The following is a 24,107-nucleotide window of genomic DNA, read 5'->3' as shown; positions in this document are numbered from 1 at the left end:
GGCTCCCTTCATGCCCACTTCACTAGGAAGGGGTGAGGATGCGGGAGAACGGCCTGCTCTTCCGGGAGTCCGGGAGACCCACCCGGAACTCGGGAGTATGCTGTACTGTCTTAGCCAGTAGAATAGATGCAAATTCCGGAACATGTCATACATATAAAACAATGGTGTCCTTTGTATGCACACTCTCCTGATTTCTATTTGTAATACAGACATTCAGGTTCTTTAGACTTTCTCCGACACGTCACCGTGTGTCGAGTTGGAAATGACAGGCACTGGCTTCCAGCCGTCTAGCGATAAAACAGTAGTACAGGTCATAGGAAAGTCAACAGTGTACATTACAGCAGATAAATAGCACCGAGACGGGAGACGTAAGTCAGCGAGCACAGGATCATCACTCCTCAACATAATATAGGCCTAGCTGCCTCTGTAAACACAGCCAAGATTTATCCTCCTGGACCAAGAAGAGAAGGTTGGCCCTGTCATCTTCCGGGGTGCCTCATTACAGGAGATACGACAAATAAAAAGCATTGAATAGAATCGCTACCCAAGGGACGTGCTGTGCCGTATTCTCATATAAATAAGCATTATGTGAGCAGATCGATGAGAAAGCCGGGTCTGGAGGCTGCTTAGTGGAAAGATACGAAGGGAGCGGACGGAGTTGATTTGTTGGCAGACTGGGAAGATAATTCTTTCCAGCTGATCGGAGGTAAACCCTGATCCAGGTGTCCGGCCATGCCATGGGCTGACGTCTGACTGCATGGAAGTCTATAAGGGCTGAGTGAATTTCCTTTCCTTTTAAGGAAAATCTCTATATGATTAAACAATGATATAAACAAAACACAAAAGTAACATTATGGAAGTGAAACACTCGCATGGTACAACTACTGCCAGTTTTCATAGATGCTTCATGTAATGGCACAATTCAATAAATATCAGAACAGACCATACAGCAAATGCAACATATTACTAAATAGTTTGAATTTACTGTATGATGAATTCTCTATTCATCTATTTTCCGGTCAGTATGAAGCTAGTCATCTTATAGGCAGCTATGAATATTCATGAGTATTAATGAGTGGGTACAGCCCATGTACTGGCAGGGAGCATGCTCAGTGTGCAGTAGATTAATGTTACGATCCAATCATTTTGATCAGATGGTAAATCAAATCTGGAGTGAGTGGCAGCTTCACAGACATCGCCATTGTAATCTGATTTGAAGAGAAAGGTATTTGCATGCCCAGTGTAGTATATTGGACTTTAATCATGCAATTACAATACACACACACACACACTGCAATCACCTTCAATCTGATACTATTTCGATGGAAAACAGATTGGATCATATTGGACACGAGCCATTTATCATGAGGGATGCCAAAGGTACAAGATGTGCACTCTTCAGGGTTTGGAGACGCTCCTTCAACATAGAAGTGTGCCGAATGTTTGCTGGGAGACCGGTATGTTCTGAAGAGACGCACTTGAAAGGCTGTCACCTCAAAATCCAACCTCTTATAGCTTAAATTAAATAACTAAAGAGTGAGGTGTCACTGTATGTACCACTTGTATATCAAGTTATTTTTGTTTTTACATTAGACAAAGTGTAAAGAGAAATTTGCATGTCTGAAGGCAATTTGAAAGTGCAAAGCATCCCATTAGATACAGAGGATGAGACACGATTTCCACCACCTCAGACTTGGTACAAAATTAAAGTGTTTTTGCAAATGAAAATGGCGGCACATTGTTCAGCAAAGCAGGCTCCTAAAGTTGCATCCTCGTCCTCCTCAACAAAATTAAAAGTATAGATCAGGGGGAATTTAGAGCAAGTAAATTTACCATGGGCATCTCCAAAAATCATAGTGGTTTCAGGCAGTAGAGATTGCCTGTGAGGTTTGCCATTCATGTCAATAGACAATGCATTTCAATGGGTGCAGAAAGCCCAAAGCAATGCATTGCTGATTAAAATGAGTGGAGAAAAGCTCATGTAGTGCCGGCGGACATGATGGCCCGCACATGTGCACTAATGTTAGGGTTTGATAAAGCTTTGCTCGTAGTGACATCAGAGACCAAGGGAGCGAGGGAAAAGTGAGTTAGGTGAGAGGAATGACTGGATACTGGCAGATGCAGTGTGGCAGTTGGTCCCTATCACTGGAGAATCCTGTGGGTCTGTCAGGGAAGATCCCGGCCATGTGATCAGCAGAAGAAGCCCTGTGAGTCTCTAAAGAAAATGAGCCCAGGAGCAAACAGCCGGGAGAGATAACGCCCGGTCAGACTTGTCAACCCTGTCCTGTGAGAGAAACAGCTGAAATTTCCTGTGAGAGATCTGAGGAGAAAACGGAATCTAAATGGATGAGTAACCCCTGTTAATTTATTATTTGATGGGACTGTGTATTGTGAATCTTGTTATTAGGTAGATAGGGACTTGGTGGGGAAGCCCGAAGATAATTTGTACACCCCCTTTGCAGGACTGTGATAAACTATCAGGGGTAGTGATCGGGAAAACAAGTTGGGGACCAGAGACTGAGTTAAATGTTATTTAGTGCAGACGTTCACAATATATCTCAGACCAGTGAAATTCATTACAGGGAAGTATAGAGGAGAGATAGCTCACTGCAGGACTGGGCCTGTGTAATAGGATGAGACAAGGAGGAAAGTGTGTACACGTCTGACTTCTTCAAGTCATATTCCACAGGGATAAAGACAGACTAGAGATTGTGGTAATTACAAAAGTGAGGGATACTACAGATTGTCACCATTAAAACAGATTTAGGTTTGACAAAGCTAAGGAAAACGGACACCAGCAACTTTATTCTGAAGCCTTTTCTACCATAGTCTACTGTTTCTGGTAGAGAAGCAGAGAGACATTTGCTTGTCATTACTTTCCTTATAAGACCACTTAACTACATTGTATTGCTAAATATGAATATGCTGATGTATAATATGTTAAGTTAGTGGATATGTGTTGAGTTTAGAATGTACTATTGTTAGACAGCATTACTGTTGGAGAATAATTGCAAGTAAACATTTAAGGTAGAGGTACCTCTTATTGCATTATATTCTTGCACATTTATAACATTTCAGCTTTTGTTAAAGGGATACTTTTAAAATACAGTTTATATAAAAGATATTCTATTTTGGTATATATAAAGTCTAATTAGACATGAAAATCCTTTGAGAGCACGCGCCACATCAATAAAAGTGTCGGCGTGGCTTTCAAAGACTAATTTGCCTATTGTGGTCTCTCTGTGTGTTCCTGTGGTTTAGTTAGTAGGGGCCGGAGGGCTCCTTAGTCTCCCTCTTGTGTTGCTGGTCAAGAACACTACCCAACGAAGAGCCTACTGCACTCAGACCAAGGTGGAAACACTGCGCTAACTGAGAATAGAAATAAAAGGAACACCACAGGTCACAATACAATTTACATAGAGGGAACCTATGCCCTGAAGGATTATGGGAGCTCACGTTTCTCCACAGCAGAGGAGATTATTTCGCCTCTGTTCGTTGCAGTGGGAGAATTTCCCATATAATTACCTAAATCGTTTTTTATTTTCTCTTTTAAGTCAAATATTACCCATTAAAGCTGGCTACACACCTATGCCATCTTACTTCAGATGTCCAATCTCTCTACAGATTTCACCAGTGTCCGGTTGAGCATGCCGATTCTAACCTACACAATTTACCTTCAGATCTGTGCTCTTCATGTCTCCAGAGATCTGTCTACCCTGCTGGTCGTGAGTGCGTACAGACTTCCACCTTTGCCCGACATCGTTCCATCGTGGATGGTGATTTTTAAGAAATTTAAAAAACCAAAATCAACAGATGCAATGTGTTTTGATAAGATAAACCATGACCCTGGAAGCGTACGCACTCTTGCAATATCTGAACAAACCGTCGTGAATCGTGTGATTTGGCTGAACATTGCATTAGTGTGTACCCAGTTTAAGTCTGATTCCATGTCCGGTTACAGTACAACTGTGGGGACTATCTGCATTGTGGCAATGAAGGATTATAATACTATGATAATTTTTTAATAAAATAATAGACATCATTTTCAAAACATCTTACAGACTAGGGGATCAAAAGTCAACAGTAGCAGTAGAATATTGAATTATTCTCCCTCCCCCCCCCCCCCCCCCCAAGAATAAAATCCATTGGCACATACCCACATGGATTTTTTGGGTGAGTTTGGTTTCTACGTTGGCTAACCCTATCCACTATGATGTATCCATTAGGAATGAACGGGAATGACTAGATTATATAAAGGCTGCAGTGAGAAGAACACGGGTATAATGAAAGATAAACAAATGTATTACGCGAAAGCTGAAAAACCGCACGTACAGACCAATAACTTAAGATGTAGTTAAAATGACACCAAACTTTCAGTAAATGTCTCACAGATCAACAGTCGTTTACAAAAGTTAAGTGGTTTCATAGTCGAGTGTGCCAAATGGTCACTGTCCCTACAGTAAGTCAGTTAACAGCCTGCATCAACCCTAGAAACCATAGAAACAGCAGTAACGTTTTTTTTTTCCAAAAAAATTCACATTTATTTACTGTCAAACAGGTGTTAATCTTTACATTGGATCTTAGTAATGGGCTCTTATTAACAGCTGAGGTTTAAAAGAAAAAAAAAAAAAAAGAAAAAACGAATAAAAGAAATGAAATTTTCACTGAAAATGTACACATTGCTTTAATTATAAAATAAATTAATGTCAAAACATAGACAGAAAATGATGGGGAGTAATATTCCGGACTGTTATATAAAAGAAAAAAAAAGAAAAAGAAAAAATTATATATATCTCAATCAGGCACCGCTTGTTTCAGAATTCAGATAAGTAGCCTGTGCCAATAATCCCTGTTGGTTAATCGGTCAGATTTCATCAAAACTTGTGCAATTAACAGCAATATTGGCTCTTGAATATACAATAAAGTTACGTTTAAAAAAAAAAAAAAATGCATTTGGCATCAAATTAAATAAAAAAAAAAAAAAAATCTTGAGTTGACCAAACTTCATGAAAAAAGGCAATAATTGAAGATTCGCCTCATTTAATACCACAATGAACAAGCGTGTATGTATAGAAAAAAAAAAGAAGCCTTGTGCAATTGAGATTTTCACAATATTTTCTGTCAATCTTTCCAAATGATTTCAAATCGACAATTATATTTCAAGTTGGACACAAACGTATTTCACCCTAGCAATAGAACAAAATATAATTTATTTAACCATTATTTTTTTTTCTCATGATAACAGTTCATTGTACAGTTGAGAAAAACCATATGAAGTAAGGCCAGTGGCTTCATTGCTAGTGGTAAGACATGTTTTTTTTTTTTTTTGTTTTTTTTTTAAATCTTAATGGAAAGGATCTGCAGTGAGCAGGGAACAGAAACACCCTCCCCACCCCAAAAAAAACATCCTGCAGACTACTCGGAAACAGTATGGTACAGTAAATCTATCCCACAGGATTTTTTTCGGAGCCTACATCTTGTATATAATACAATGCAGGCCTCACAAAATGGCTGCCGTATTTACAAATCAGGTTCTGGAACTGCTGAAGCAAAATGGCGGATTCACTCATTTGTTTTTAATTTTTTTTCCAGAGTCTTCACACTCAGCAGCAGCAGATATTTTAAATACCACGTTGGTACCTCTTTGCTTTGTAACAAATAATTTTAGTATAATCTGTGTATATACAAAGTTTATTTTCTTTTTATTTATTTATAAAAAAAAAATTCACAGAACTGAAAAAAGTCCGTCGCTCTCCCACACAAACGGAGAGCTGCGAGTCTTATTAGGATGCCAATCACAAAGAAGTTGGCCTCAGTTGAACGAACTTGAGTCTATTTTTTTTTTAATACCTGCATGAGCCATTCACACTCCTAAAAATCTCTTTATTAAAGACTTGTGACTAGTTGCATTTGTCCTTCTCTGACATCTCCTTCTGGGACGCATCCTTCTTTGTTTATGGGTATAATGTAACCGTCGCTATTACCCCTGCTTATCTGATAGTACATTTGAAGATGGTGTCCAGCTCCAAGATTTGGCATGCTTTTGTAGTAAACGTCCTCACTTTCACTCTTCCTTGAGGGCGACAAATCCTCTACAACATCAGGGCTGCTGTCTGGGTAAGGAGAGTCCCGTAGGTTGGGCATACTAGTGTAGAGGGAGTCTCTGTTTGGGGATTGAAGATTGTCTTCAGCCTCGGAGGTCAACTGTGACACGTAGCTGTCCGTTCCTTCGGTCTTCACTTTTTTCTGTGGGTGGTACAGAAGAGAGTGAGTCCGTTGGGGAATAAGCGGCGCTTCCAACTCTTTGTGGTGGAGTTCCAGCCCGTGGTTGTCGCCATGCATTAGGGAGGAAGCGTCAGCTACGATGGCGTCGTCTTCGCTGCTGCTTCCCCCGATAACAGTTTTGACGGGCAGGGTTCTCTCCAAGTTGTGGTTCTTGCTGCTGCACCGCAGGTTGTTGTGCACTAGTTCTGAAATGATCATCTTTTCAAATGCTGTATCGTTCAGACTTAGTCCACAGTCTACAACTTGCACTCCGTCACTATAGTCCCCATTCCGTAGAGAGTAGCTGTTGTTAAAGTTACCATTTAGCGGTAGAGTATCCATGGCACTTGAATCCCTGGCATTGTTCAGTGAATGTCCTGAAACAGAATAAGAGGAACAATTTAGGGGACATTTTGTTAATTTGGCCATTTTTTTCAGCTACAAAGACTTAATGTCGTCTAGGACAAAGTATAAGGAGATAACAATTACTCCCCAACAATTTAGAATGCTCGGTGTCAATTTAGAACGCTCTGTGTCAATTTAGAACGCTCTGTGTCAATTTAGAACGCTCTGTGTCAATTTAGAACGCTCTGTGTCAATTTAGAACGCTCTGTGTCAATTTAGAACGCTCTGTGTCAATTTAGAACGCTCTGTTCTCTGACATTCCCATTTGTAATTAATTGCCAGGGAAATATAGAATCTATAGCACAGATTAGAGGACATATGAGTGTTAGAATCGGTCGCTCCATGCTCTTCCATATCCAATGCAAACATTTTTTTTTGTCTGATCACATTTATTAATGGATGTACGCCACGATTTGTCCTAAACAACACTAAATAAAAAAAAGATATATAGATATAAAAAAAACTGAATACAAATACAGAGAAATCAAAGGCAAATGTACAACATAAACCAACAAACCGGCAAGCAACTAATGTTTCTAATGTTTCCCTTTTTTCTGGGGTGCAGAAAATAAAAAGAATGGAAAATGGACAAACACATAAGACGCTATGAGAAACAAAGAAAGCCACCTTTCACACTAGAGGCAAAAATGTCCCACAAGCATCACCCACAACATGATGGAGCAGGTGGAATGACTCACTGTGTACCACTCACATTATGTCTGTCTGCTCAGGCTATCTATCAGTGTAGCTGATATGTAAAAAGAAAGTAAAAAACGATTTATTGCAACAAGATGGATTACCGGGTTTTCTCAGCAACGTAGTCAGAGCAAGGGTTCAGCAAATGAGATTACTAGCAATAACAGCCTTTCTTTCTGGTTAATGTTATATCGTTCCGCTAATTGTCTATTTGCCAGCAACATCCCCGGGCTTTTAGAAGTCAAGAGTTTGCCAGCAACCCTGCAGTCTGCATCGGTCACAGTGATACTGCGGAATGAACCCAACACGGGGCAATTAAAGAGTTAAAGCCCAGGGTGAGTTTTGGGCATGGAGGTCAAAAATGCAGAAATGCCAGGAATTTCTGTAAGCACGGTTCACAGAAATTACCCAAATAAATACTGGATGCAGAATGGAGAAGACTTCTCTGCCATGCTGTCTATGTACGAAGTCTACTGGGTATGTGTGACGGAATGGTCTCCTTATGGGAACATGCTCTGGGGTGTCGACAAATATGATGCATGACACACGTTAATGTACTAAATAACAAAAAAAATAAAAAATGGTAAAAAAGTACAATTTGATTTGAGATGGATATAACTTGACTAACAGATATGATGAGGAAGGAAAAAAAAAGTGCTTTGTTTTTTGTTTTTTTCTTAACTGCAAACAGCCTGCCCACTGTGATGCTACAGCATTGTATGCGAGGCTTGGAGGAGAATGGGGGTAGTAGGATATATGGCTGCAAAGAAGGATCATCATGCTTAAGGCTGCAGCCTATTAATGGGGCACTAAACCGAAAATTCAAGTTGGATCGTGACAAAAAGATCGTTGTAACATTCAGAAACATATAATCAAACGTTTCTTAAGGTTTTTGTGACTGGTTGTGTTAGAGGGGGAAGCAGTTTCCCTATGCACACCACACTTTACATCTTTTAGGATGTCTAGGCTATTTATAAACAATAATGCAAGTTAGTGATCTTAAAATGGCTAAACAACAGAAGCCACGAAGCTTGCAATGTTAGATGACGAGAATAACGGACGCTCTTATTGGATAACCACATACGGCTGGCACCCAGCCAGCTAATAATCATATTATAAACAGCTTCAAATATATTAAGACTTGTTTTTAAATGAACATTTCCATTTCCGAATGTTACATACGTCTTTTTATTTTGGATCGACTTGTATTTTGGGGTTCGTTGGCCCTTTAAACCTTGGCATTTAAGATTATTCTTTTTTTTGTATTCAAATTAGGTAATTGTGACTCGAGATATTTGGGAGTTAAACGTACGTAACTAAACACAAAGCAAATCAATAATAGGAAAATAAATATCATTCTGCACCGTGCAGATTTCAAGGTGTGCAAAATCAATGACTGGAAATAATGGGTGTTGCTAAACAGGCTTTTCTTTGTAGTATGCGACCAAACAGAACAGAGATTTTTCGTTGTTTTTTTGTTTTTGTTTTTTTTTGAGTTGATGGTAAAACATCACGGAGCCAAATTGTTCTAAAAGATTGACTTGTGGAACAAATGACAGTACCCCCCCCCCCCTACCCCTCATCATCACGCACATGGGGAAAATGACAGGAAGTATTTTCGGATATGCTGCGTCAAGCACATGAGAAGGTTTTATCTCATTGAAGAGGCAGTATTTTTCCTGCTTGTGATCAGGTAATTCACTTGAAGTCTGTCCTTAGCCTGTAGCAAGATTACTGAGGGGAATGGAGGAATGATAAGCAAATAAAACATTTCTGCTCGACAGCACGCCTTTAAAAAAAAACAGCAAATTATTTCAGCATTGCAAATATATTACCAACTGAGATTGCAGTATATCCATTGCTGTTATCCAAATGGAGACAAAAGAGTCCAGATTCAATTTGAAATTAATAGGACTATGCCTTTGAAAACAGATTGTGAACCACTTGCCCGCTGAGTTCTACTTCATGATTGATAGTTATGTTTTAAATGTGCCTTTTTTTTTTTTTTTTTAATGTCTAAATAAAAAAACCATGCTGAAAAAATTTACATTTGATAGGCAAAGTTAAGTTTTACTCCCATACTTGTCTCTCTGTAGTTCGCTAGTGGAAAGCGTAAGGAAAAAAAATAAAATAATAGAACAAAAGAAACAAAGAAAAACAAACAAGAGAACAGAAAGGACAGACTAACATTAAAATTTGTTACGCACTTTATATTAGCAGAACAATTAATGAAAAAAAACAAACTCTTCTCTATATAAAATTTAGAACAAACACTTAACGCTAACACAACTTCACACAAGTCTTTGCAAATATCAAAATATTTATTTTTTACGATATTGCTCTAGACATTACGGTTTACAAGACCGCTATAAAGCTGCACTATACTATAGAGTGCGCCGGTACGCTGCCAGTTAGCGCGCGGTTTCGACCGCTCGTGCAGCAACAAGACTAACCAACAAGCTAATATTAATCGCAAAAGCTATTAACTGTGCCTAGTAGGATAGAGAGTTGTACCTCTACGAGATAAATATCTTGAAGATGGACTCTTGGCCCTTGTGGTGTCAGTCCTGAAATAGTATATTAAGATTTATGCCACCTGTGTTAAAAACATGGACAATTATAGAGAAATACTGGTAACAACGCTATAATATAGTGCAGTTTTAAAAGGCCGGGGGGGGGGGATATAGGCAAGTGCTGCATATCTGTTAATACGTAGTACAGGAGAAGAGTCCGTAAAGTTTATCTACGGCGAATGAGAGAGAACAAATTAAAGTAGAAGCACACCTGGTGGGTTAAACACAGGAGCAGCAGGGGGGTTACATACAACAGTTTCGGCGAGCAATGTGTTATAAGGGTTGTTAGTGCCGTGTGGTCGTAGAAGAGGGTTTGTTAGTAGATAATTGCCAGTCATTCCTAAGGTAAAAAAAAGAAGAAAAAAAAAATAAAAATAAAAATAAACTCAAGGCATCAGTTCTAAATGACGTGGAGAAAAAAACGCAAGAAAATCAAATTTATTCCTATAGGATTTGTGTTGACGAGCAGCCCCTACACTTGCCAAATATAATTCAGCAGAAAATAAAAAGGGATTATATTTGAACAGCTAATTTGCAGGAGAAAAGTGGAGGATTGCGGCAAAGGACTAATTCACAGGTGCTTTAAAATAAATAAATAAAAGAATCCTTAAAAGTACACACCATCCAAGAGTGACATTTAATAATTTACACAGCATTACTGTTAGACAAGACGGGTAATTAAAGGCGCAGAAACCTAGGTAATATTTCACCATGCTGTAAGCTAAACAAAACCCTTAAACCTTGTTGCTTGTGACCGGGGAATTCTACGCTTAATGAATATTTTAGCAGTGGGGCGATCCCTAATGGAAACATCTGTGTTAATACAAAGTATGGTTAACTAAAAAAGAAAAAAAAAAAAAAAATTGTAGAAGGAAAGACAAACATGAACATAGCAAGATACCATTTGCCCAAAAAAATAAAAAAATAAAAAGAGACAGCCTATGCAAAGAGAGACATGCAGCAGAAGACGGGACGGTTTTCCAAGCACACGTTTAGAAAGCCGGTTAAAATATAAACAAAAAAGATAACAAAAAAAACCAACAACAAAAAAAACATACAAAAAGGAATAAATTCAAACAAATATCTCCTGCCACAACAAATCAGTTGCCGTTAACAAAAATAACAATGTCTAGTACAAGAACATTAAACATAATGCACAGACTGATCAACCACAATTATTAAAAAAAAAATGCACTGAACGAATTGCGAAAATGAAAATCGATAGCAAATAATAAAAATGTACATTTTTTAATAAAGGCGGACCTTGTCTATTCATTTTTAGAACTGTTGGCCAACTCTTGAGTGATGTTGAACAATGGAACAATATTCCAGTTAAAAAGAATAATTGTAAAATCAAAAGACTACTTTCTAGAATATATCGCAGATATAGATCAGTATCGATTCCAATGTATAGGCAAAATATATGGGGGTGTAATGTATTTTTTTTTTTTTTTTTTAGAAACAAATGATTATAGACGATAAATATTATGATATTTTAATTTTGGAATGGGTAAGATGAATCTAGGAGTCAGTCTGACCTTTTAAGAGCCAGTAAAGACATCGGAACCATTGAACGCGGTATAAAATTTACTTAAAACGTAGGACCGAGCAGTAAATTGTAAGGCACTAAGTCCACCAGGCTCTGTGATTTTATTCAGTGTAGAATTTAAAAACACAACAAACAATATCAACCCTGTCCAAATACAGACTACACAGGAGAACGCTGAGCGTCCGATCTGAGCGATGGGACGGTACGCTACAGCTTTACTGAACAAGTAAGGAGTTCCTCTACTCTTCTTTACTGGCTTATGGAACAACCGTAGATGTAACAATTTATTTGAATTTAATTACCTAATTTTGATCATTTTATCGCATTAATAGGCAGAGGTCCACAAGTTCTGATCTATTTGAACCAACGTGATTGTTACGATACAGACTTGCATAGGCGTACGTTCTTTGCGGACAAGTGCAGTGCGAATTTGTGCAATTACGCCACGCACACTGGAGTTTAACTCCGCATCAGGCCCTATATAACTGTATTTAATACCTCTCAGTTGTGTACATTGAAAGTGTTTAACTTTTTATTCTGTACAGTCATAATCAAGGAGCCTGGGAGTCACAGTGCTTAATAAATGTACTGCTGGCGTGACACGTTCCAGAGATCAATGGAATATGCGCCGTCTGTGCGTTTTCAGTGCTAGGCAACTGCAATGTATTTTAAAACACATAAACTTGTTTAGCTTTGATTATGTTTCAAGTTTTAATTGATTGGCCCTTCTCTTTAACACGCGCATTGAAATCTACGGAAAGCCAACCTAAGGCCTCGCTCAGATGAGAACTTTGAAGGAGTTCGCCCTCACCGTTTTTCAAACACAATGTAACGCCAGCAAAGTGTTCTTAGAAGAAAGCTGCAAGCACGGTTACTATTGATCGGGATTTGTCTGGTGTTTCAAATCTGATCAGTGCTTTGTGCTGCAGGATTGCCAACTTTGCTTTATATCTGGAAATCTGTGTGGCCAAATTTCCTCTAAAACGCTCCTCTGAACGAGTCTATTACAATCGTCAGGCCGAAGCCTGACACTTCTATTTCTTCAGGGTTAAATAAATACAGATTAACCAAAATATCAATGGGCAGAGCATCAAAATAAAATCATATCTGAACCAGTAAAAATTGGCTGCAAAGTTTAATCAATATATATATCTTAGCAATAGCTACATTGACTATTAAACGGCTAAATATTCAGAGGACAGTGTCTCAAATTTTGGCGAATATTGACAGCAAAGGCTGTTAATTAATTACCTTGATTAAGAGTAGAGGTACTGTTTATGTCACCTGAGATAAAGGAAGATTCGGATTGCTTTCTCACTGTGTCATTCCACATCCTCCGGATCCGACTCTGTCAGTATAAATAAGAGAATTAACGTTTGGACTTCAGTCCGGGACAAGTGGCGGTTTTGGCACTCTGCACAATTAGACAGCTGAAATGATTGTATACCCGTTATATTAGCCACAGTTAAAATGTTGGAACATTGCTATCTGATTACTGTGGAATAAGTATAAGAGGAAAAAAAAAAATTAAATAAAAAAAAAAACCATCACGAAAATCAAAGACACGTAGGAAATATTTAAAACTGAACTGATGCCGCAAAACATGTATTTGCCGCCTAGATCAGTGTAATGAGAAGACAATTAGTGTATCTGAACAGTGAGTCTCTGAAGGGAGGCTATAAATAAGGTTAATTAAAAATGCTGTCAACTTCTTTTGTCACCTGGGTGCCGGAGGAATATCGAGCGCTGGTTCTTGCCGTTGACGCCTTCACCACGCTGTGAGAGCTTTCCGTGGGGAGACCACCGCAGCAGTAGGTGTGCCGGAAACACTTGCTATACTCTTTGCGCACCTGGGGGAAGGAGGAAACAGGTTTAAAACCAGGTATAAACTAGAGGCAGAAGAAGACCAGCTTCTCTCTCCTCTAGTGCTCTTTAAATAGGTTTGTTTGTCAGATGCATTGATTTACAACAGTACAGTCAACAAATGTAGCAGCTGACGTTCTTAGAGAACTTAATTAGCATCTGTCTTCAGCAGCGGCTCTCTGGGGTCGTACAGAAATAAAGTTTTGTTTTTGTGCTAACTTAAAACTTTTGCCTGAACTGCATTCGAAGGTTTGCGCAAAAGCTATTTTAGGCTACAATAACCTAAAATTACAGATAGCACCATGTTTTTCAAAACTGCTCCTCACCCAAAATCATGCTTTTAAAAACAGGTATAATGAGTATGAGAATGAACCTATTGGTTCCAGTAGCTCAATACCCAGAAGCTGTTGCCTGCTCTATTTACTTGCTTCAGGGCAAGCAAAAGCAAGGAAGGGGGGGCAATGGAATGTTCGACGGATCAACGCCATCCACCAAAGCAGAATGCACTGACCGATACGATTAACAGATTCTTCTCCATCTCAGAATTTGGAGTTGGAACCATAATGGATAATAAATGCTTCAAAACATCACAGAACTAGGACAATACCAATCAAAATGGTATTTTGTCCAAATAACCCCCGCCGCCAGGAGCGGCTCTCCGTCTACCTCTATTGCTAGGAACGTACATTATCTATCTGTACTGCACATCCCTCTGTCATTACTGGGAAATTACAGCTTGCTCAGAGCGGAGGGAAACGTAGCGCTATCATCTTGTCAAGTCACAAACATAATAGTCTTCACTTTCACAATTCTATTTCAATTTGGTGACCGGCTAGCAATAATGGAAGAAAAAGAAAAAAAACAACACCCAGACCAGATAAAACATGCAGACAAGGACAGGGGGAGACGGGGAACTTCTACACCTCAAAAGACATCATTTTGTCTTATTCTAAGAGAGGGTCTCTGCCCAAACCGGATACGCTCTTAACACCTGGTGCCAAAGTGACACCAGCACCAACGCTGGTAATAAGTAGAACAGACAATGTTACCACACAGGTAAAAAGTCAGGAGCTGCCTAATGTCCGTATTATTCGGACATCCTCGAGTAGAATAGTATTTCACATTTCACCAAGCAATGAATATCACAAAACAGCATAGATAGTTGTAGGTAACGGACTACTTCTTTAATTTTTATTATTAATCATTTAAGATATTAATGTCAACACAGTCCGGTTTTAAAAAGAAACTCGTCTACAGGTTCCTCATTGCCTATATATTTCTTTACTGCATAATGTCTTGTGTCCTACTGAGTTAACCAAAAAACGGTTTAGCTTTAGAGTGGGTTTGTTTAGGAGAGCGCATTTAATCCAGGATGCTCTCTACGGGTCTTCCTGGTCAACATACTTCAGACCTCAAAGCTCACAGCCAACGAACTTCAGACCCGAGAGCTGCAAGATATGGAGGAAACCGCTAGGAGGAGAGCATAGCGCAGTCGGACTCTCTACTTGGAAGACAAGATGTAGTTAAGCTATTGGCATAACGGATGCAATCATCCATGGTCTATTGTGGACGAAAGAAATCACAAAGGAACTTTTTTTTTTTTGGTGCAAGGCACAATGTAATAAGGACACAACATGGGAATGGAGAACTCAGTGACAGATTCTCATGGCATATTAAAATTCACCCTGATATTGCGTCTATATACATAAACAGTCGCACACTTTTGTAGATGGATTAATAAGTCTTTTCATGGTACGGCAGAGTTATTACAAACTGGCTGTGCCCTGGCATCATTAATCACTCACATACTCAGGTTGCCGGTTCGTATTCTGTTGGCAGAGACAGCTGACCACAAACATACCACTAACGGCCCATTACCAATTGCGTTTATTTTCTTGTGGTGCGGATACACACTTAGCCTGGACGCATGTTATTTGCACTGCATGAAAAATGCCCGTGGGGGAGTGTTAGGAAAACAACTGCCCTGGGTAAATGAATAAGAACTCAGCAGGAGACGATAGGCTAGCCACCGTCTTCTAATGTTACATGTACTATTTACAGATATATACTGTAGAAAACCGTTTTTGACTTGGAGTTTTCAGAAGAACATTATTGTGAGACACAGCATGAGGTTACAAACAGATCAGCCACAGATGGGTATATAAAGCCTTCTTTCCCTAAATTATTTAAAAGGAATCTCCATTTATTTTTCAGGCATATGTGTTTATCTTTGGATACAGCTACAAATGAGCTCATTCTTGTGCATTGGATACACCAGATCTGATGTGTAGATACAAATGTATGTGATGTTGGACAAACACGGGTCGATTCTGGCGCTGAATATTAATTTGTTTATTTTGGACACCATCAGAATAAGCAGCTGGACCGCTGTCAGCTTCACACCACACAGACCAACAGGAACACACAGGCAATAGTGGCTATCTGTGGTCATCTTTCAAATCCATTGGAGGGGATGAGCTTCCAGCCCAGACATGACGTGTGCCCGGGCCAGTCGCCCAAAATCGGCCACGTTATAGCAGAATGTATGGGCACTTTTAGAACAATAATCATCTTTACCATGGCAATAGAATTCTATATCTGTGGACTATGACTGTACAAGTAGCATGCCCTCATTATAGTGTACACATTCATTATATAAAAGCTAAATGCATAGCTGTATTTTAGTACTTTAAAATGTCAGTCTGTTTATGGACTTACCTTTTTCTGAAGGGCACAGTGGAATATAAAAATAAACATTCCCTGGAAGGCGTTGAACACTGTAAAAAGGTACGTCATCACCACAGTCTCCTCGTTGATGAACAACAAACCGAAAGACCACGTAAGACCAAGGAGACACAGGAGAGCAAAAGCACCAAGGACCCAGGACCTGAAAGCAGACACGGGAACGTCAGTGGCACTGAACGGAACTCTCAGCGTCAATCACAGAAAAGGAACAAGTCGTGATGATGATTCTCATTCAGACTCTAACTGTTCATATTCTCCGTAACAAACAATGCCCAGTTAACGGTGTACAATGTGACTCGATAGAATTATAATTCAACCTAGAAACATTGTAACCTCAATTTAAGTGTGCGAGTAATGGAAATCTCCATTGTTATAACATTGTACAGGCATTATTATCTGCCAGCATCTTTAGCAAATTCTGGAATTCAAACAATGTTTGGATCAATGAAAATTAACTCGCACGTGTGGTTTTCTCAAGTTTGGAAAGTCAAATCGAGGCAAAGGAAAATTTAAAGGATAACTAAACTCACTTAGTAGTAGATTTACATAAAAATTGCTACTTCCAACATTCAAAAATACAGTTATCCTGTATATTGCCCTGATTTTTATATTACACTGACGTTCTACTACTTGTACCACTTTTGGCTTGTCTTCCAAGCTGACAATATGAAAGCGGAGCACTGTATACATAAACTTTGCAGGAAATAACGATGGATGGGGATTCTATGGGAAAGGAGTCATGTGCCCAGTTCTACTCAATGTATTACTGCTGCCAAGTTCCTGTACATACAATATCATAGTGCAATGTTAAGATTTCCTGCAATGGTCTCAATAAAGTTATTGACAGTAATTCTGATGAGCAAAGGAAAAAAAAAAAGGCTCACCCACCCGAAACCTGTATCTAAACTATATACATATATATTTGTGAATGTTAGCAGCAGCTCTTATGTAAAACAGCTCATTAAAAGCATAATTTTATAGCTAATGGTCCTTTGCAAAGCAACTTTCAACGCTATTCCGTCCAAAAGTGATTCCCATGGATCGCTGACTTGCAGCTTCACTGTGAACACATCTACAATTTGCTTTTATATCTATGATGTCTCATCACAAAAAGCTGAAATGAATATTAAAATTACACCAAGTAAATAATGAGGCAACGACCTGACGGCACAATGAGAGAGAGAGAGAGAGAGACGGGAAAACAGAGGATGGATGGAAGAGGAAAATAAAACCTATAAAGGAGGGGGGGGATTGTCATGTGTGACCCAAACAAAACTGAACGGAGAGGAGAAAACGGAAATGGAAAGATGAGGGCGATTTCACATCTAGCTAATGGTCTCTTACTTGATAAAAGGCTTATTATCTTCATATCTAGAGAGCATTACAAGCAGAGGAGAGAAATCAGATTGTTAGAGACAGAAGTGGAACAGAAGGAGCATTTTATACACAAGGCAGAAGTAGGGAGCGGGGAGGAAAAAGGACGGTGGTAATTAGAACTCTTAGAAGGGGGTTTGGAGGAGGGAGTATGTTGTTCCATAAAAGAAAGACATGCCAGAATTGTTAACGTAAGGATTCACCTTACCCAGGTAAGTCTGTATTATAGTAGCCGTCACACACGCGATAATTACTGGAGTGGATGAGACAGAGGGAGGAAAAGGAAAGAAAAAGAGATGCTAAACATAAAGCTCTCTACCACCATGCAGCATGCAACGAGGAGTATTTTAGTCTAACATTGCCCCTGGCGGCTACGTCTGGCCCTCTGGCGGCTACGTCTGGCCCTCTGGCGGCTACGTCTGGCCCCCTGGCGGCTACGTCTGGCCCCCTGGCCACCGGCCGCTAAGCCTGGACATTGGCCGCTATGCCTAGCCCCCTGGGCACCCCGACACTAAGTTTGGCCAACGGCTGCTAAGGCCGGCCCCCTGGACACTGGCTGCTAAGGCCTACCCCCTGGCTGCTAAGCCCGGCCCCCTGCCCTAACCAAGAACCTCTCAACCATTTACCCATTATGTGTCCTAACACTCATTTTTTATTCAAACCTTACACAGTTTACTTCCCAATTTGAGTTTCTTTTGCAACATAAACAACCTGTTTTCAAATGCTAATCTTGGCTCGTTTACAGCGATCTTCCTCCATTCTTCTTTCACCATGGAGAGAAGTAATTATATTGGATTGTACAACAATAGCGTCCAATTTGCAATCAACCCTAAACACTGTTCAGTGCCCCCCAAATCCGAGGCAATACAAGAGCCTTCACTCTCTAAAAGGTCAACCAGTAACTTGACATCCTTCAAGATGTTATGTGGCTTCAGCAGTAAAGCAATCATTTGTTTAATTAGTTGATTAGAAGAGATAATCTGCAAGTTAACGTTAGCAATAAGAGTCAATTCCCAGAGGAGCGCTGGATTACAAGTGAAAAGTATTTACAATCCCTACATCACAAAGTCATTTAGCAAAACAAACCTCACATAATCATCTCAGCCTTGTGGACGAGAACATCATTTTAAACGGCATTTTAAATGCAAATGAAATTACCCTATTGCTACGGAGTACTTTAATTCATTTATGCAATTTAGGAGCATCATTTCAGGGAACGAATTCTTTATCTTTGACCAGTGCGCGGATGACACTGTAGAAAAAGCGTGACGGGGGGACAGCCTAATGGAGTTGTGACATCTCTATTGACTGATTGCTGAACTGATAAACTGCGGAGCTGGGAATGCAGAACTCCCGTTTAGAACGGAGCACGTAGGTCACTTACTTAATGTTTTCCAAGCGGCTAGAGTCTGGCTTTAGTGTGTTCGAGTGCTTCACCATTTTGCACAGTGTGATCACCAGAAAAACAAGATTGAGCTGTGAAAAAAAAAAAAAAATAATAGAAACCGTCAATAGGAAAAGGATAAATACAAAATTAATATTGACCTAGCATCATATAAAATAAAGTTTATCTCAAAACTCAGTATCACAGATGAGGAGGATCAGTGCTCTGCAATTTGTTTTTTAATTCCATTGGTTTGCGGATGAAGGACGCAGTGCGGACTGTTTCAAAACCATAATCGTCAATCAAATCTGTATCTTTACAGCCAACGGAGTGCGGACAGCTTCAAACGCAGAGATGTGTAGCCAGGGATTATCCAGTTGTAACACAATGAGGTCAGATATTGATATATGGGACCAAATTAAGATCAGGGCTACAAGAGTAATTTTGACCCGCGTATTTGTAGCTGGCTGCAATTACTTAAGTAAGAGTTGTGGCAGTCTTTCTTTTTAACTGATCATCTGCAATTTGATGCGTACTTGCAAACTAAAACCAGAGGTCAAAATCAACCCGTGTAACTTGGCCTTGTATGTGCAGAATTAACTGTCCAGTTTCCCCAGTTTATTATCAAACTGACCAAATACATTTACAGGTAAACACAGGCTCTTGCGGTACAAAACTAGGGAAGTGATGAACATTTAAAGGAAATTTTAAAGCAAACGAGTATCATAAAGTCTTTCGTTTTCAACGATTTCTATGTCAGTCTCTCACCCATGGCAGCGATGCCGAAAATGGCGGCACAATATTGTATGCCAAATTACGTAGAACATCTAAAACTATCCTACTTGCTCTAATATTAATGGTGATTTCCCTTTAACACCCAAACCAGCTCTGTTTGTAAAACATAAATAGAAAAAGGGGTCAACACTGTGTACAGCAAAACGTGGCCAAGGAGGCCTCCGACCACTGTTCGAACGATTGGATAATATGTGAGACGGTTTGAGAGAAGAAGGGCAGTCAACCAAACACTATAAAATGCCGCATACAAAAAATTCATTTGGGAAATCTAACAATGCACATTAGACTGACATCAGGACCATCGCTTTGAATTATGTCTCTCACCAGTTACTTTCATTATTAATAAGGTTCAAACATAGTTTGCCAACAGAATGGAAAGAATGAGCAAGATGAGAGTGAACATTTAGCCATCTTACAAAGGAGTTTTAAGTGGGGACTTAGGGACACAGAAGAAATAAACCTAAACGGAACACTGAGGACTTGTAAGACAGAGAGTAAACATAGTAACAGGATGCAGACATTATCCACATCTGCTACCTGGATACTGGAACATTTTAAAGGTATTAAGGCACGTGTAAAAGAAGAATATTAATTTACGTTCTTATAGACAGGAGGCAGTTTTATTACTTTAATATGTGTAATGTAAATTACATTCATAATTAAACACATAAGATGAAAACATTGGATTGTCACGGCTTAAAATACACAATGGTTTCATTTGCTTCCACAATAAGCTGCACACAATACAGATTAATATAGAGTCTATTTAAAAACATTACAAGCACATAATAGGGGTTTACAGTGCATTCACAATCCGTTTTGTACATCAGGTTAACTGCCTTGAGAGTAATAAGACTTGGGAGCATTAGTCCAGGAGTGACTACAATCTCTTTTCTCCTGACTAAAGCTGGGTACACACTACAGAAATTTCGACCAACTTTTTATGCCGATCGATGGTCCGATCGCTCGGTCCATGCAGTGCATACACACTAGCCTTGTTTAGGACGAGAAAGGGAAGAGCGGAAGTCCCTTTAGCGACTTTTTACAGCTATGTTGTCGTGAGCAATGACTAATTCCGTACTCACTGTTGTGGATCGGTCGGAAGTTTATACACACTACACAACGGAAACGAGATTGGAACGAAAATATTAAACGGTACGACCAACCAAATGAGGTGACAATCGTCCATTTGGGCAGACTTTCGACCATCGTGTCACTACACACACTGACCCGACTTTTGAACGAGCGGTCGTATGTCGGCTGTTTGAGCCGATTATTGGACGAAAACAGTGTAGTGTATACCCAGCTTTAGAGTATTGGTAGGGTTCCGTAGCAGATTCCATGCATTTTCATTTCCATTCAGCATTTAAGCCGGGAGTAAAATAAAACAAAAAACAAAACCAAAAACACAACCCCCACATACTAATTGTAAATGATCATCTTATTCCCAAAATGCTAAGCTACTTATAACCAATTACAAATTGTCTGTATAATGCAGCCAAAACATAGTTTAATGTTTGTGTTATTCCAGTCGATGCCCATCTGTACGGGACCTAAACAGGATTGTGAGCCGAAAACAAACGCCCTTGAAGCGCTTCGATATATTATATTATATTTAAACCCTAACCAATTTCCCGACCCACCAGACAGGACCTCCAGCTGTAGAGCGTTTATATAAAGTCAGACTATAGGAAGACTGGAGCTGGGCTCACCACACCCAGTATAATTAGAACAATGTGTGTGTTTGTTGGCGTCGGGAATGGCTGAGGGTGTATGCTTCAGCTTGGCAAATGGCCATCTCTGTCATGTAAGGACTCAACATATAATAACAGATATAAAGTGTGTGGGGGGGGGGGGGATTTTGCTAAAGAACGTTGCATTTGCTATATTTTAATCTACACAACAAGTAAAAATTACTTTCGAAATAGGAAATAATTAGAAGCTCCCAGAAAGCCGTCAGCCGTACTGAAAGTATTTTGTTTCCACTCTGTAGTTAAGAACATTACATTAGACTGTACCCGATTTGTTAATAAAAATGTCTCCATTGTAATCTGATGTTTTGTTTCTAAGGTCTTGGCAAACAGAATGTGTTTTTTATTTTCCTTAATTTCAACTACCTATTGCCCTCAACTAATCCATCTTTCTGACTATACAGCAGGCCTGGATAACCTCAGGCTCGTCAAGTGTTGTGAAACTACACGTCCCAGCATACTCTTCAGGCGGTTGGCTAGCAAAGTATGCTGGGGCTTGTAGTTTCACAACACCTGGTTGTTCAGTCCTGCTGTGTAGCCATTTAGCTCCACCCACAGTCACATGACTCAATCTGACAAGTGCTCCAAGACGCATAATAAAGTCTGTGATAACTTAATGCACCTTGTTTCACATTGAGATCAAACTTCTAACATAGCGCACATTCAATGAATAAAAAAAAAAAATCATCTTAACTCTTTGTAAGGAGGCATCACACTTAACAAAAAACTTTCAGGAGTCAGTCTTCTAAAAAATACACATACAGGTATTTAATCTATTCTCCGGAGTGCTCCGGATAAAAGTACATACGCCCAGGCGTATTTTTACCCTCAAAACAGGTTTGTGAAAACATTTTTTTTCTTTTCAAATCTATAATGTATTTTTTTTTTTAAAGTAAAACAAAAAGTCCCGAGTCTTTAGTGCTTCCTTGCATACTTCTAGATCCCGTTTCCCTCTCCCTCTTTTGTTGAGATGAAAACAAGGAAAAAAGAAAAACAAACAAACAAAACACAAAATGTACTTCTGCTCATGGGTCCTAAAGCGTTTTCAGTGATGTGAAACACCATGCCTAAAATCCACACTGTGTCTGGCACTCAGCAACAGTTTATTAATTTACTTAGCAGTGCTCCAAAAGTACATAGCATTTAGGGATAATTTCTACCTGTATGAAATGATCACCTAAGAGCAGCAATTGTTTTACTTCCTTTCGGAACTCTCTGGACAATCTGTTTCCTGGCTAACAGATCCTTACACCTGTACATTCCTTTAATCCTCACAAGTTATTCATTTAGATTGTGGGCATGTGGGGGATTCAGAGATGGTGCAGACCTCAATACTGTAACGCACATGAATGAAATTACAGCTTCTCCCTCTGCCCAAATACAGGACCAGTTTACTGTGTTGTTTTATAACCTGCTCAATTGAATCATGTCTGCCTGCGCCTTGCATTTAAAAATTCATTCCACACAGCCTGCAGTGCTGACATGGATATGATAAGACAGTGGAAGGAAAACACTATTCTAAAGTAACCCAGCTGAACTGCATATGTCCTGACCCAAATTGTCCTCCCTGGAGGTTCAGTTACCTGATGAGAGGACCGTTCTAAAACTGCGCTTGTGTCTCGATATCTTTTGCAGCCAGCCAACCGGAAGAGACCATTTCTCCCTGGGACTGGCAGGGGAAAAAAAAGAGGTGTTTCTCTAAAGAAGGTTTCTAAATAAGTGTGCGAGACTGAACTCTTTGTGAACTGGATGAATTATTAAAGATGCAGATGGAGCTGTCCGAATGATAAGAACAGATCCTGACGTGTCATGATCTAAGATTTCATTAAACCATTTCAGGCATGGTAATGGCATCCCAACGCTCATTACTTACATGCTACCTCTTCATAGATATAATAACCCTACCATCATAGGAATGGCAGTAAGCTCTGCGAGAGCGAAAGGACGAACGCCTCCCTATACATGCAGAATAACGCAGAGACATTAACGTGCGTGTGCATGCAAATCCCAAAACGGTCTTCATGTGCAAAACTGGAGCGAGGGACACAACGGCGACTAAGACATAAGATCATGTTTGAGCCTTTAACTTCAGGACGATTAGAGGGCAAAGCAATTCCAAGAGAAGATTTACTCTCAGGAACACCAATGTGATTGCTACCTGCTGTTTCATTTTTGAGGTTGGGAATACAGCTCCCAAAAGGCCCTACACTTTTCAGGCTAAACAATTTGCTTGAGGATAATAATGTTGTGGCTGGTAAATAACCAGTGGATTCCAGCTGATCGTGGTCAATTGATGCCCTTCACCTGCGTTTTTCCCTTCCGGAGAATCACGGGACATTATAGTGAAGAACACTAAGGGATACAACACGGATAAACAAAATAAGTCTGATCCGCGTACGGCAAGTCTATTCTTCAGCAGCATCAAGCAGACCTTTTATATTCCACAATAACCTGATCGTTGGTTACAATAACAATAGTCTGCAGATGATGGACAGCTGAGAGTTTGCGCTATATTTACACATGCTGGAGACAATAGCTCGTACACAGGTATTCCCGGCCTTAACTTGTATGGTCTGCCAATGACCGCACTGCAATGCTAATAGCCTGGTCATCATCGGACCGGATTTTTCGCTATGTCCTGACTGACGTCCAAATTGACCAGAAGTTGTTTTGAGCTGACACAAGCAGTAAATTTGCAGCAGATTTAA

General features: G+C 39.6%; 1 protein-coding gene across 19 annotated transcripts in view; it reads right to left on the bottom strand.

Annotated features, from left to right (window-relative positions):
• Window positions 1-5,191: 5,191 nt before the first annotated feature.
• ADGRL2 (adhesion G protein-coupled receptor L2) overlaps window positions 5,192-24,107 on the bottom strand; it is a 77,589-nt gene continuing 58,673 nt past the window's right edge. For 2 of the 19 annotated variants that reach the window (XM_075181968.1, XM_075181970.1), the window contains 9 exons: window positions 18,854-18,945; window positions 17,678-17,722; window positions 17,440-17,466; window positions 16,069-16,237; window positions 13,209-13,337; window positions 12,739-12,835; window positions 10,150-10,278; window positions 9,448-9,465; window positions 5,192-6,641 (listed from right to left, as the gene is read on the bottom strand). In XM_075181968.1, the coding sequence (XP_075038069.1) occupies window positions 5,887-6,641; window positions 9,448-9,465; window positions 10,150-10,278; window positions 12,739-12,835; window positions 13,209-13,337; window positions 16,069-16,237; window positions 17,440-17,466; window positions 17,678-17,722; window positions 18,854-18,945 (1,461 nt within the window). In that variant the 3' untranslated portion in view covers window positions 5,192-5,886. Of the gene's footprint in view, window positions 6,642-7,381; window positions 7,418-9,413; window positions 9,466-9,879; window positions 9,962-10,149; window positions 10,279-12,738; window positions 12,836-13,208; window positions 13,338-16,068; window positions 16,238-17,439; window positions 17,467-17,677; window positions 17,723-18,853; window positions 18,946-24,107 lie in introns of all 19 variants that reach the window. The other 17 variants (XM_075181972.1, XM_075181973.1, XM_075181975.1 and 14 more) reach the window with 15 other exon arrangements.

The sequence above is a fragment of the Mixophyes fleayi genome, chromosome 8, assembly GCF_038048845.1.
Source record: "Mixophyes fleayi isolate aMixFle1 chromosome 8, aMixFle1.hap1, whole genome shotgun sequence".
Taxonomy (NCBI): Eukaryota; Metazoa; Chordata; class Amphibia; order Anura; family Limnodynastidae; genus Mixophyes; species Mixophyes fleayi.
This window is presented reverse-complemented; position numbering and strand designations above follow the sequence as displayed.